Consider the following 13991-nt stretch of genomic DNA (forward strand, 5'->3'; position numbering starts at 1 on the left):
CTACAAATAAATCTTTTACTTGCATTAAATTATGTTTCATTATAAATGACCTTCCTCTGTAAGAAGTTATTATTTTATAAAGAAACCAGTCAATTCAAACCTTAAAGAATTTTCCTAAAGCTAGATAATCCAACCCATCAGAGCAGTTGAAAACGACACACTGTTTGGCCACTGCTTTTGCTAAATCTTTGGTAGTTTCAGTCTTTCCTGTGCCAGCTGGCCCTTCCGGTGCTCCTCCAAGGTGCAAGTGAAGAGCCCCAAACAAGGTTCTGAAATATAAGAGAGACAATCTTTATAAATAATGTAATTCTTAAATATCAATTATGAATAGAGGAAAAGTTTAAATTGAGAGCCAAATTCCTCTTAAATAATTTCTTCCTTTCCATGAATCTCTGAAAATCTTTGTGCATTACTTTATCTGTTATCATATTTCATTTCTGAATCATTGATTACATATGACAAAATCAGAACACACACACTTTTGAAATTCAATGCTGCCTCTGGTCAATATGGAGAATTCAGCTGATGCTGAATGCAAACCATCCAACACCCCTAACTATAAGCATTTAGAAATGCTACATAGAAAAAAAAAATAGTAGCCTTTGAAATACATAGCCAGTGTTGAAAGAATGGAAAGGGAATCACCTATGAAGAGGAAATGCAAAGCTGTGAGTAATTAGGAGCTTAAACTATGGAGGTACATATTGCTTTGGGATCTGCATACAAACACAAGCATATTTACAGCCACATAGAACAGAAAAATTCTTAGAACTGGGCAAGATGAAAGCTGAAATGGATTTACCTATGTAAACTTAGAAGCCTTGAAAGGTTGACTCATCTCTAAATGAAAACTAAAGTTACTTTAGCAACCTACTCAAGAAAGACAAAGAAGAATCAGCTACAGAGGAGTTACGAAGCCTATACTCCATATAGTACCCAATGAAAAGCCTACATCCTTCATGGGGGTATGGTCCCAGTTTCCATTATCCATGAGTGCACGAACCCAAACTAAGAAATTAACACTGAAATTTTGTTCAGGACCAGAGAAGACCCTAGAGCGCTTTTCAGAGATAAATGTGAAACTGCTCCCCATGGACACCTACACAGGTGAGAACATGTAAGACTGCATGGGGAAATGACCCTTACTAAAATGAGCTCACAATTAAAACTGGAGGGAGGGGGGGGGAGAGAGAGAGAGAGAGATCTAAGTTAAGAGTCAGACTTGCAGTGGCAGATGGCCAAAGGTGTGGGAGGATTACTGCATACATGGTAGTCTTTGGTATCCTGGTGGTTTACTCAATTAGATTTTAATAAAAAGCAATAGACAAAATAAAATTGTGAGGACAAAATCCAATTTAATAAAAGAGAGAACTTGAAATCTAGCAATAAAAAATAGAGTCATTAAGCTTTTTAAAACAGGTTTATTTATTTTTGAGAGAGAGAGAGAGAGAACAAGCATGAGAAGGGGGGAAGGGAGCAGAGAGAGAGAGAGAGAGAGAGGCACAGAATCTGAAGCAGGCTCTGTGTTGGCGACAGCTCAGAGACTGACATGGAGCTTGAACTCACAAACCACAAGATCATGACCTGAGCTGAGGTCAAAAGCTTAAATGACTGAGCCACTCAGGCATCCCCAATCTTTTAAAAAGTTAACAGATTAAATAGATAACCATGAAGAAACAGAATTATGCACTTGAAGATATATGAGGAAATCACCCAGGAAGATTCTGAGATAGAATATAAAAAAAGTTGAGAGATATAAAAGAAGGAAAAGACTGCAGAAAAGTCAAAATTGAAAAGGTAATGGCTGAGAATATGCCAGAATTGAAGAAAGGTAGGAAGTGAAAAGTCTCAAGTGGGATAAATGAAAACTTACCCACATCTAGTAACATTACAGTGAACATCAACAATAAAACCTTAAAAACTACCATTGAAAAAAATTACCTACACAGGTTTCATAACTATAGTAACAGACTACTCATTAGTAGCAATGAATGCCAGGAGAATAATATCTTTAGAGAGCTCAGGAGAAATTATGATTCATGTAAGTTTCCATACCTAGCTAATCTATCATTTAATAATTGAGTGAAGACCAGATTTTTTTAAAGGTATTTTTAGACAAAGACTGACAGGGCTTCCTACTTGCAGAGCTTCACTGAAATATTTACTAAAAGATGTTGCCTAGTAAGAAGAAAAATTAAAGCAGAAAAAAGGCAAAGTAAGAAGCAATGGTGAGTAAAGGCAATGATAAAATTTTTGGTAAACACTATATAAACATTAGCTGTTTAAAAAAAAAAACTACATAACAGTATACAACTAGAGCTCTTTTGTCTTGGAATTTTTATTAAAAACCAAAACTGAGAGCAATATATGCCATCTTATCTTACAGAAAGTAAAGTTTGTCACCTAGCACCAGGAGCATATAGAGATTGGCTAGGAAGCTTGTAAATGACAGATCAAGAGTAAAGATTTCTTTGGCAAGAGCTGTCAGTATGTTGTTTATTTCCCGTTCCTCTGTAGAAAAGAAAGAGCAGCACTTATCCTTCTCCCAAGCTACCTGAGGGGCTTTAGAGAATTACTCAAAAAGCTTGACACATTGACCCCTGGAGTTTGTAGAATACAGGTTATGGGAATTCAATCACAACTTAAAATATTTAGCATCAAGAGAATGCCTTTAACTGCTCCTGATGGCAGAACTGGGGAAAACAGTGACAGTGAGAGATGTACTCATACAACTGGCAAAATAAATGTATGTTTATCATCTGACCAGATCCAGATCCCTTTGGAAGGGTGGTAGATTTGAGTCACATTAAATGGGACTCTGTGCAGAAGACCCACTTAGAATCAGAAAAGATCCCAAGGTGAATGTTAGTGTGTGATTGACTTCAGACAGAGGCTGAAGCAAAAGTCACCAGCAGCCAGCCAGAGAAGGCATTTTCCACAGGTACTAGGGGGTCGGGGGCAGTTCCTAAAAACCCACATAAATATCCCATGGGAGACCTGGCATATCTAAGCTTGTATCCTCACAGAGGGCACTAAATAGCCAAGAGATAGTTGTCACACAAGACATTTGTCACACATAAACCCACCTCTCCCTTTCCTTCTCCCCTCCTCCATTAATCTTCAACACTGGAGGAGCCACAGGTGGGATATTGAGGGATGGATGCAAAGGACAGGGATAAAACTGACAAAGGATTGAACACGTTTGCCTCCCCAAATGCAGGCTTTGTGCCTGAGTCAAGCTTAAGCTGGGAGAGAAGGAGAGTTTTAAATTGAATGAAAGGGTGCCTGGGTGGGTCAGTTGGTTGAGTGTCCAACTTCGGCTCAGGTCATGAGTTCAAGCTCCATGCCAGCCTCTATGCTGACAGCTCAGAGCCTGCTTCATATTCTGTGTCTCCCTCTCTCTCTGCCCCTCCCCTGCTTGCACCTTGTCTCTCTCAAAAACAAACATTAACATTTTTTTAATTGGATGAAAGATGCTAACTTTGATATTAGACCTATATGGACTTTGAATGTCTTAAGAAAAAATAACACTTTTAGTTTTTGACAATAATTTGGAATATACAGGAACTTGGATTAAAGCTGCTAAAGCCTTATTATTATTCAGAAACATGATAGAAAAAGTATAAATGTAAATACCTATGAGCTATCTAATGGAAATAACCAACGGGACATGTGTACAGCACAAGTTTACAGGAGAGACCTTGGCTGGAAGTACAGATTTATGGATCTTCAGAATGTAGACTATTAAAGCCTGAAAGTGGATGAGAACATTTGGGAAACCATAGGTCATGAGACAAAGCAGCACGTGAAAACAGAAATCTACAAACTTCTGTGTTTCTGGAGAAGCAACAGCTTGCCTCAAATGATCCAAAACAAAGAGAAAGTTTCAAAGAAAGAAGAAATGAACAATGTAAAAAAAATGAAAAAACAGAAGCAATATCTGGCAATACTTAGCTCCAGAGCTGAGAGGGAAAAGCCATCAGAGAAGGAGAAACTGAAGATCAAGTTGAGAGGAGTATTAAGAGTCTAGGAAAAGATATAAAATACATTTACTGGGTCTAAGATGATTCTTTTAAAGATTTCGTGGTCTAGGGGTGAGTGAAATTTATGTCCAATAGATCCTTAAATTCATGAGTTTACCTGTAACATCGATCAGTGAGTGGAGTAATAACCAGTCTAGGGGAGTTACCCAGATACTCATATCCATATCGTAAACCAGCATTGATCATCTTTGTTTCTAAATGATTTTCCTAGGATAAATCAGAGAAAACGAAGTTTAAGTAACAAAACTTTAAATACTATGAAATCTCCAACTCTTTAAAATAATTGTCATGTTATAAACAACATCTCTAAAATTCACTTTTCAGACATCATTAAATTGAAAGAACTAAGTATCTAATTTCCTTGGATAAGTAACTGAAGTCACTGACTTCCATATTTCCCATAGATATCTGTGGAAAATATATTTGTTTCTGATCTTTTCTATAGTTTCTTTTCTTTTTACTTGCTAAAGCTTGTTAAAATTAAGGTATAATTGACATACAATATCAGTTTCAAGTATAAACATAATTACTCAATATTTGTGTATACTGTAAAATAATCACAGTAAATCTAGTTAAGATCTATCATCTTACACAAGTACAATTTTCTTATAGTGAGAATTTTAAGATTTAGCAACTTTCAAATATGTAGTACAGTACTATTAATTATAGTAAACATGCTGTGTATTACAACCCCATGACTTAGTTATAACTAGAAGTTTGCATTTTTGATGCCTTTCACCCATTTCTTCTACTTTCCTATCCCCAGCCTCCAGCAACCACCAATCTGTTTGCTGTCTATGAGCTTGGTTTGTTTCAGATTGCACATTTAAGTGAGATCATATTGTATATGTCTTTGTCTGACCTATTCCACTTAGCATAATGCCCTCAAGGTCAATCCATATTGTTACAAATGGCAAGGTTTCATTTTTTAATGACTGAATAATATTCCACTGTACATATATACCACGTCTTTATTTATTCGCCTAGCAATGGACATTCAGGTTTGTTTCTTTATCTTAGTTATTGTAAATAATGCTGCAATAAACACGGGGGTACATATATCTTTTTGAGTGTTTTTGTTTTCTTCAGCTAAAACCCGGAAGTGGAATTGTTGGATCATATCGTGTTCTACTTTTTATTTATTGAGAAACCGCTTTACTATTTTCCAGAGGGGCTGTGCCAGTTTACTTTCCCACCAACAGTGCACATAGGTTCCCTTTCTTCCACACCCTTGCCAGCATTTGTCTTTTTCCTTTTGTTATCCTTTTTTTTTTTTTTTTGAGGTTTATTTATTTATTTTGAGAGAGAGAGCATGTGTGGGTCAGTGGGGGAAGGGCAGAGAGAGAATCCCAAGCAGACTCTTCACTGTCTGAAGTGGGGCTCGATCTAAGAAACTGAACCTTGAGATACTAACCTGAGCAGAAATCAAGAGTCAGACACTTAACTGACTGAGCCACCTGGAAGTCCCTCTTTTGTCTTTTTGATAATAGCCATTTTAGCAGGTGTGAGAGGATATTTCATTGTGGTTTTGATTTGCATTTCACTGATGATTAGTGATGTTCAGCATCTTTTCAGGAACCTGTTAGCCATATATATGTCTTCTTTGGAAAAATGTCTATTCAGATCCTTTGACCATTTTCAAATTATATAATTGGTGTTTTTGCTATTGAATTGTAGTAGTTCTTTACATATTTTAGAGTTAACCCCTTATCAGATACGATTTGCAAGTATTTTCTCTAAGTAAGTTGTCTTTTCATTTTGTTGATGGTTTCCTTTGTGTGTATAGCACCTTTTTAGTTTGATGTAGTCCCACTTGTTTATTTTTGCTTTTGCAGCCATTTTGTTGTCAAAAAAAATCATTGCCAAGACTGATAAGGGGCTTACCATCTATGTTTTCTTCTATGAATTTTTGATTTCAAGTCTTACCTTCATGTCTTTAATTCATTTTGAGTTAATTTCTGTGTATGGTATAAGACAGTGGTCCAGCTTCATTATTTCCTATGTGGCTGTTCAGTTTTCCCAACACTATTGATTGAAGAGACTGTTCTTTCTCCATTGCATAGTCCTGGCTCTTTTGTCATAAATTATTTGGCCATAGATGCTTGGATGTATTTCTGGGCTCTCTAGTCTGTTCCCTTGATCCATATGTCTGTTTTTATGGCAATACCATTCTGATCTGAATACTATAGCTTTGTAATACAGTTTGAAAACAGGGAGCATGCTGTCTCCAGCTTTGTTCTTCTTTTTCAAGATTGCCTGGTCTGTTCAATGTCTTTTGTGGCTGCATACAAATTTTAGGACTGTTTATTTTATTTCTTTGAAAAATGCCATTGGAATTTTGATAGAGATTACACTGAATCTGTAGATTGCTTTGGGTATCAGGAATACTTTAACAATATTGATTTTCAAATCCACAAAGTATCTTTCCATTCATTTATATCTTCTTCAATTTCCTTCATCAATGTCTTAGAGTTTTTGGTATGCAAATCTTTTACCTACTTGTTTGAATTTATTTTTATATATTTTATTCTTTCTGATGCAACTATAAATAGGATTGTTTTTTAAATTTCTCTTGTAATTAGTTCTCCTAAATTTATAATCAATTGTTCATTTTGACTATTAAGTGGATATTATCATTATCACCATATTGTGGGTAAGAAAACTGATGCTTCTAGAGAGTAAGTAACTTGCCCAAGTCCTACTTCTGGTAAGGGAAGGATCTGGCATTCATTCATTCATTCATTCACTCATTCATTTATTGATTGAAGAGATAGAAAGTAGGAGGAGGAACACAGAGATAGAGAGAGAGAATCTCAAGCAGGATCCATGCTCAGCAGGGAGCCCAACGCAGAGCTCAATCCCATGACTGTGAGATCATGACCTAAGCCAAAATCAAAGCTGGGTACTTAACCAACTGAGCCACCCAGGCACCCCAGCATCCGGCATTTGAAATGATGATTCCACAGAGAGCTCCTATCTACTACCTCTCCCATGGTTTTCCAGGGCTCTTATTCTTGTATCATTTCTCCTCCCACTCCACACCTACAAGCCTTTCACAAGAGTGAATCTGCTGAGAACTTTCGAATCTGTATTTGCAGACAGCCTAAGCTCCTTCTTCCCACTCTCAGCAGGTTCAACCCTGTCCACTGAACTAACTTCCTACTCTCCTGCATTCCCAGCTGGGGCTGCTATGACCACCCACCTGGGGGTCCTGATAAGAGCCTTCCTTCCAGATCATGTTTCTGGTTCCTTCGACTGATCAACAAGAGACTTTAATGATTAAATCACAATAAAAGTCTGGGTTTTTTATGTTATTCAGATGTATCAAAATCTAAAATTACAATTTTAAACTGCCTAGTTTCAACATTTTACAGATTCTGTGAGCATAATGGCTTATTTAAAATGAGTAATTTTTATAATTACTCAATTTGTGAGCATCCATATATGTATATATACTGTATTTATATGTAACTATCAATTTGGGTATGGATTTGGATATAGATAAAGATGCGATTTTTTGTTCGGATGATATATAGTTTTTGGATCCCTTAATCTTCAGCCTGGAGAATGCTTGTTTGGGTAGAGTCAGCCATCAACAAAAAAATCTTCTATTACTATTTCCCATATGAGCAAGCAAACACAAATTAAAAAGCTATGTGCTGAAATTGCTGTGTAATAACGTTCAGTGATATCACTTACTTGCCAATAGTACCTAAGCTGACTTAACCACTCAAAGTCAGAGTCATCGCTAACTTGTTTTTTAACAAGTGATGTGAGGACATCTCTAGCATGGACATCCAGCACCACAAGGGCTCCCAGAGTAACACGATTCTGCTTGGACAGTTTGCCACGGACCAAAGTAACAATATCATCAATTTGCCTGTTACATTTTTCCAAGTACTGCTCGAGAGCCTGAAAGAAAAGAAGATGCATTTAATGTGATCAGACTTCTGCACAAAAACATCCTGAGCTAGCACTTCTACATTTTTCCCCATTTGACACAATTAAAAAATAATCAATTTTTCTTACTACAAAAGTATTAGGTGAACAAGGCCAGTCTGGCCAGATAGAGTGGACATATGTGGTTTGTGTCTACTCAACATCCTTTCTGCTCCAATTTCCACTTCTATATGCTCTGTGGTGCTGGTGAGCTGTCCATCATCTTGCCCCATCTTGATGGCAGCAAGCAGGGGGGATGTGTGACCCAACTAGGGCCAATCAGAGTTCTTCCCAGGAACTGCTATGCAGTCAGTGAAAAAAAGTGCTTCTCGCTAGGTCTGGGGACTCTGAACATGCCAATCTGAAGCTACTGCAAGCCTTCATCCCCACGGCGTAACAAAGTCGGCCAGAGCCCAGCAGGGAGGAAAGGCAACAGGAGAGAGACTGCAGTAGCAAGGACGCCCTGAGATCCTGATCCTGACTGCTCTTCCTCGAATCCCAAAGTCCTTTTAGTCCTGTTGTGTAAGCTTTCTGAGCTGGATTTGTGCCACTTGAAGAGTAAAGATCTTGACAAACAAAACATCTAATATTTTAGTTTATGGTGAGCAATCCCAGTTCTGAGAACCAGGCTCTCTTTTGGTGGGTAAATCTAATTAGTAAGTTAAAAAAGAGAAGAGGGTTTATGATGAAGATCAAATTGGAATTAATGACCACTGCTGTGCTTAAGGGACTGTCAACAGGCTCCAGAAGGCTGATGGGCATTCTCTCTCCACTGTAATAATATTTAACAAACACTGGGCAACAGTGAGTGTATTTCATTCCTTCAGGACCAGGTAAGTGGTAGTGATGGAGCTAAAAATGAGCATTTTCAAGAATGAGAACAGGTTTACAGGACAGGGTTGGAGACCACATACTGTTTTCTCTGAGAGGCACTTTTATTATTCCTTGAAACATTGCATCTTTATTTTTAAGGAGGTAATTCTTTCAAAGGTTTGAAGTGCTTGAACACTATTGCCTTCATATTATTTACATGATCGATTGCTATTAACTTCCTTCATAAGCAGTGAATGGTAAACTTCTGTCCCAGCCATTTTCAAGTAGCCATAAGTGTTTAAATTCTTGGAACCGATTAGTGAATTTAAGTGGGTTAAGCATACAAACTAATAAGAACCATTTTGATCCTAGGAACATAAACCATGCTGGTGAGTGCATCTTAGTTTTCTCATCAGTAAAAGTGGGGGTCTCTGAGAGCCTTACCAGCTCTCACATTCTATAGTTCAACACAAAACATAAAATAAAAATTTCATGTTGAGATCTGACAGCACGAATTATATGTCCATAAGAATTTATTACTACATACACTGGCAGAATGTATTTTCCTATACTAGGAAGACAGATTTAGAAGTAAAATTTAACCTCAAACTGCAATAAACTGAGTTCTTTAGGAACATTTAGTATATGAATCCATGAGAATTCAGATCAGATAGAAAAAAAAATCATGGTATCGAAAACATTTTTGTTATTTTCTTCCTTGTAAACCATTCTGTATAGTGAGCTAATGAATCTAAAGGTAGCAGTTATTCTATTCTGTCAAAATAAACCCTTTCTGAAATCAAATATTTTTTATCATACCTAGATCCTTCTACATACGCAATGATACAGTGACTCAAAATCACATCAGTATCTGCAGTATCTGAGCTCTGTGACAGCGGGGATTCTTTCATTCATTTTACAGCCCCTGTAATGCCTCATGCAGACTAGTTCCACAGTCAACATTCACTGAATAAATAAATCCAACAGGTCCTCTGGGAGTGTGACAGTATAATACAGGGCTATTACAACATCAAGCTCTAAACAACTTGGGATGTTTGCGGAGAATAGAAGTATCCAGTCTTCTCTGAAGCTGCCAAGAGTCTCCAGCTGCTCAACCAAAGTGATTGGTTTCAAATGTGAGCCACACATTAATTAGGAGGAAACATTACCAACACATATCATACTAAAACATATGCTAGCCTCCCATGATAGACCCACATATTAATTTAAAAGAAAAAACACCATCAATGCTATAGAATACTGAAACACATACCAGCCCCTCATGATGCTGCTACAGAATTTGAATGGACTGAACATGGATGAAATACAGACAGGGACAAGGGGCACAGACAGCAGATCATGGGCAGAATGAAGCAGGGTAATCACAAACAGAGGAAAAAGAATTTCTAAGAACCCATATAAAGCATAGTTTCACATCATGAAACTTCGCTATGAAAGCACCATAAAAAGCAACAGAAGACGGCAGTCTGGCAGGCAATGATAACAGAAGTGTAACTTGCTAAATCTTGCTAAGCTGCAGCTCTATAGGACCTTGAGTCTATGAAGCTGAATCACCCTCAAGTAGCATAGGTTCCCATTTTGGCTTTCTCTGTGAATAGGTCCATACCTCACTATGTAACACGAATAGAAAGAAAAACCTGAATAGACTGAGAAATGAGTAAATAAATAACTCAATTTCAGTATCAGGGCATACTGCTATAAAACAAACAAACTAAAAACCCTATTTGTATCTATATGCAATACGGTAAGGATTATAGGCAGATAGTTTTGAGCAGATGACACCTCGAGATGGGAGTGACCTATATGGCATGTCCCTTGGGATTCAAACTATGCTTGGGAGATAAGTAGAAACTGTAGTTTACACTTCAGTGCTCTATATCAACTTCCACCTGTTCCAGCCTGCTCTGAGTAAGATCAAAGAAAAATATGGATTTGGCAGAGGGGCAGGAGTTTGGTAAACACCACATTTAAACTGAAGAAATTCACAAGATACCCTCAGGTTTGTCTAATCTGCTCACATTTGCTTCTTCATTCCCTGCAGACTATGTCCCCACAGTGGCGACTGATAAAGTGGGTACTGTGGTTTGGGGGGCTGGCCAGCAAGCAAGGAGGGAGATCCAGGTGGCTACGTGTTGCCCCAGCACCCTACACTGGTGATGGAGGAAGCCCTCTGTGTGGGGAGGTTAATGAGTGGTAGCTTAAAAGAAAGAGAGAAAATGAATTCCCTAAGCCCACTGGGAAAAAGAAGAAGAAAGCACACGTGGCTACAAGCCGAGAGCCCTGAAGGAACTCCACAGGCTTACTATTGTTAGGCAACTCCCCTTCCCCAGGGCTTTGTGTTCCGTGAAGGCAGAGTTTTTCCAGAAAAACCTTGACTTCTGCCCTATGCCTGTATCCCTTCCCACAGGAAAAATATGTGACCCGTTTGTCAGTTTGACAGAGCTAAGTATGTGTTACTCAGCTCCTTCCTCTGTGGGATCCATCTGCTTACAGAGAACACTAGTCTCTCTCAAACCTCAACACTACCAGTGTTCAATAGTATGTTAGAGTTAAAGACAATAATACCAAACTCCATGTCAAAAATATATTTTGAGGGGCGCCTGGTGGCTCAGTTAGCTAAGCATTCAATTCTGTTTCAGCTCAGGTCAGAGCATCAGGCTCTGCACTGCCAGCATGGAGCCTACTTGAGATTGTCTGTCTGTCTTTTTCTCTCTACTCCTCCCCACTCACACTGTCTCTGTCTCTCTCAAAATAAATAAATAAACTTAAATATATATATATTTAAACTTAAATATATATATATAAAAAATAAAAATATATATATAAATAAACGTTTAAATATATATATATTTGAAATTCACGGTTCTAAACAAAAGATCTACAACTATTACATTCCAACTGGTCCATCAGTCAACTGAAAGTTGACCTGCTTGAAATCCTATAAATGTAGTTTCTGTTGTTAATTACGAACAGCAATCAAATTAATGTTATTACACTAATATACCTAACAGAATATTTAAAAGCAAGTATCGTTCAAAATATCAATAATTACTGGGTGCCTGTGTGGCTTAGTCGGTTAACTGTCTGACTCTTGATTTTGGCTCAGGTCATGATCTCACAGTTTGTGAGATTGAGCCCTGCTTCAGGCTTTGAGCTGTCAGCTCAGATTCCCTCTCACTCTCTCTCTGACCCTCTCTTTTACACTCTCTCTCTCAAAATAAATAAACTTTAAAAAATTAGTAATCATTATACAAAATCAATACATTAATAATAAAAATGAAAATAGTAAATAAGCTAACCGATACCTTGTCTTCACAGGGTAGTCATACTCAAGATATAAAAGAGAATTCTGTTATTTTCCTCGTAATCTTTCTGAGTTTCGGAAGCTTAGTTCTGTTACAATTCTATTTTTAAAGGTATAAAATGTATCTAATAACAAGATTGAGGTTAAAGTACCCTTGGCTTTTTGGGAGGATTGTCTTTATTTTGTTTTTCATAATGAAAATATTCCAGCAATAGTACCTGTCTTAAAATGCTGAAAAACTGCTGTTAAAAAAATGCTGTTTAAAAAATGCTGAGGCGGAGCGGCAATGAAGCTTACCTCTTGTCCCTTTGCAATAGCTGTTTGTACTTCTGTTGTCCAAAAGGTTTGAGATACACAAAGCACTGTCTGGCCAGGCCACTCCCTCACCCAGTTAATTCGCATATTTTTTGTATAGGCAGAAATTGCATCTTTAATTACCTAATAGGGGAAAAAAATGCTAAAGATAGTTTCACGATTTATTTAAACAAGCTTTACAAAGAGGAGATCATGTCCTAAACAGATTAACTCATACTATTTAACTTTTTACAACATCTTAGCCAATTATGAAGACTCAAAGCATGCAATTAGACTATTTAAATTCAAGTTTCTTCATATACCTGTGAGCAAAAGCATATATTACACAGCATTTTATTTTGCTGAGACATTCAGTTTGTGTGAACCCACATTATATCAAATATTCATGTGACCAGTCGTGGCCAAAGATATCCGAGATATATCTGGATTAAACAAGCCCAAGCAATTTTATTGCAAAATTCAAATTTAAGTAATTCCAAAATGAGATGTGTCAAATCCATAGACAATAATTTTCTTTGTTTTTTTTTAAAGAGGTTTTTTTTTTTTTAATATTTTTATTTATTTCTAGGAGAGAAAGAGAGAGAGACAGCGTGAGCAGGGGAGGGTCAGAGAGAGAGGGAGACACAGACTCTGAAATAGGCCCCAGGCTCTGAGCTGGCAGTCAGCACAGAGCCCGACGCGGGGCCCGAACCCATGAACTGCGAGATCATGACCTAAGCGAAAGTCGGACACTTAACCGGCTAAGCCACCCAGGCGCCCCTAATTTTCTTTGAACTTAATCAGCTCCCCACTCACCCTGGGGCACATGAATGTGTACAGGCCCTCTCAGGCAAACCACACAACTCCTCTAATGTTCCTCCTGTGTTTCCAGATCTAACTTCCTTTCTATCTATAGTTAGACGCCCAAGGCAATGATGACGAGCATGGTGGTATATTGATTTATGGAGGGTTAGGAATCAGAAAAGCCAGAAAGTCTTATTTATGTTCTTTGCAACATGATTTAAGCCTAATTCATGTACTTCTCCTACATGTGTTTTAAGTGGATTGACATATCCACTTTTTGTACCAGCCGTCAGTGAGAAACATTCTAATCTCTTCTCTCAACCCAAAATAGTCACATTGTCTATGAGGTGATACCCACCTTAATGTTTGATTTCAGCAAAGACCATCAAAATTAGATTTTCCTGAGAAACATAGAAGGATGTATGAACCTTTCTGGATTTCTAGTCTAGCTAGGGTATTTATGGAGCTGAACAGAGATGAAAGGCAGTGTTGGCTACTGATAGCAAAGAAAATTTCTAAGGCCAGAAGGAGCCACAGAAAGGGCAGGAAAATGAGCAACTGAGAGATGGGAGAAACACAGAAACTAGAAGGTACAGTACATAAATGTCAAAAATGGACTAAATATGTGCTCTAGAAGTACAGTGTGCAAAGAACAAGAGGAAGACTTCAAAATCTAAATCACAATTTCTACATAGGTGGATGATGAGAAATAGAATTATGAAAAGTTCTACAATATTGTATGTAAAATATATCTATGTGTGTCAGACATATGT

At 37.5% G+C, this 13991-nt stretch overlaps 1 protein-coding gene across 1 annotated transcript in view; it reads right to left on the bottom strand.

Annotated features, from left to right (window-relative positions):
* The window catches only part of DNAH7 (dynein axonemal heavy chain 7), a 245938-nt gene that overhangs the window by 147077 nt on the left and 84870 nt on the right, over positions 1 to 13991 (bottom strand). Inside the window, exons 22-25 of the mRNA XM_077745812.1 lie at positions 12418 to 12558; positions 7743 to 7955; positions 4141 to 4250; positions 101 to 269 (exon numbers count right to left, since the gene is read on the bottom strand). Coding sequence (XP_077601938.1) covers positions 101 to 269; positions 4141 to 4250; positions 7743 to 7955; positions 12418 to 12558 — 633 coding nt within the window. The remainder of the gene's footprint in view (positions 1 to 100; positions 270 to 4140; positions 4251 to 7742; positions 7956 to 12417; positions 12559 to 13991) is intronic.

This window comes from Crocuta crocuta, unplaced genomic scaffold (genome assembly GCF_008692635.1).
Source record: "Crocuta crocuta isolate KB4526 unplaced genomic scaffold, BGI_CrCroc_1.0 scaffold564, whole genome shotgun sequence".
In the NCBI taxonomy this organism is placed as follows: Eukaryota; Metazoa; Chordata; class Mammalia; order Carnivora; family Hyaenidae; genus Crocuta; species Crocuta crocuta.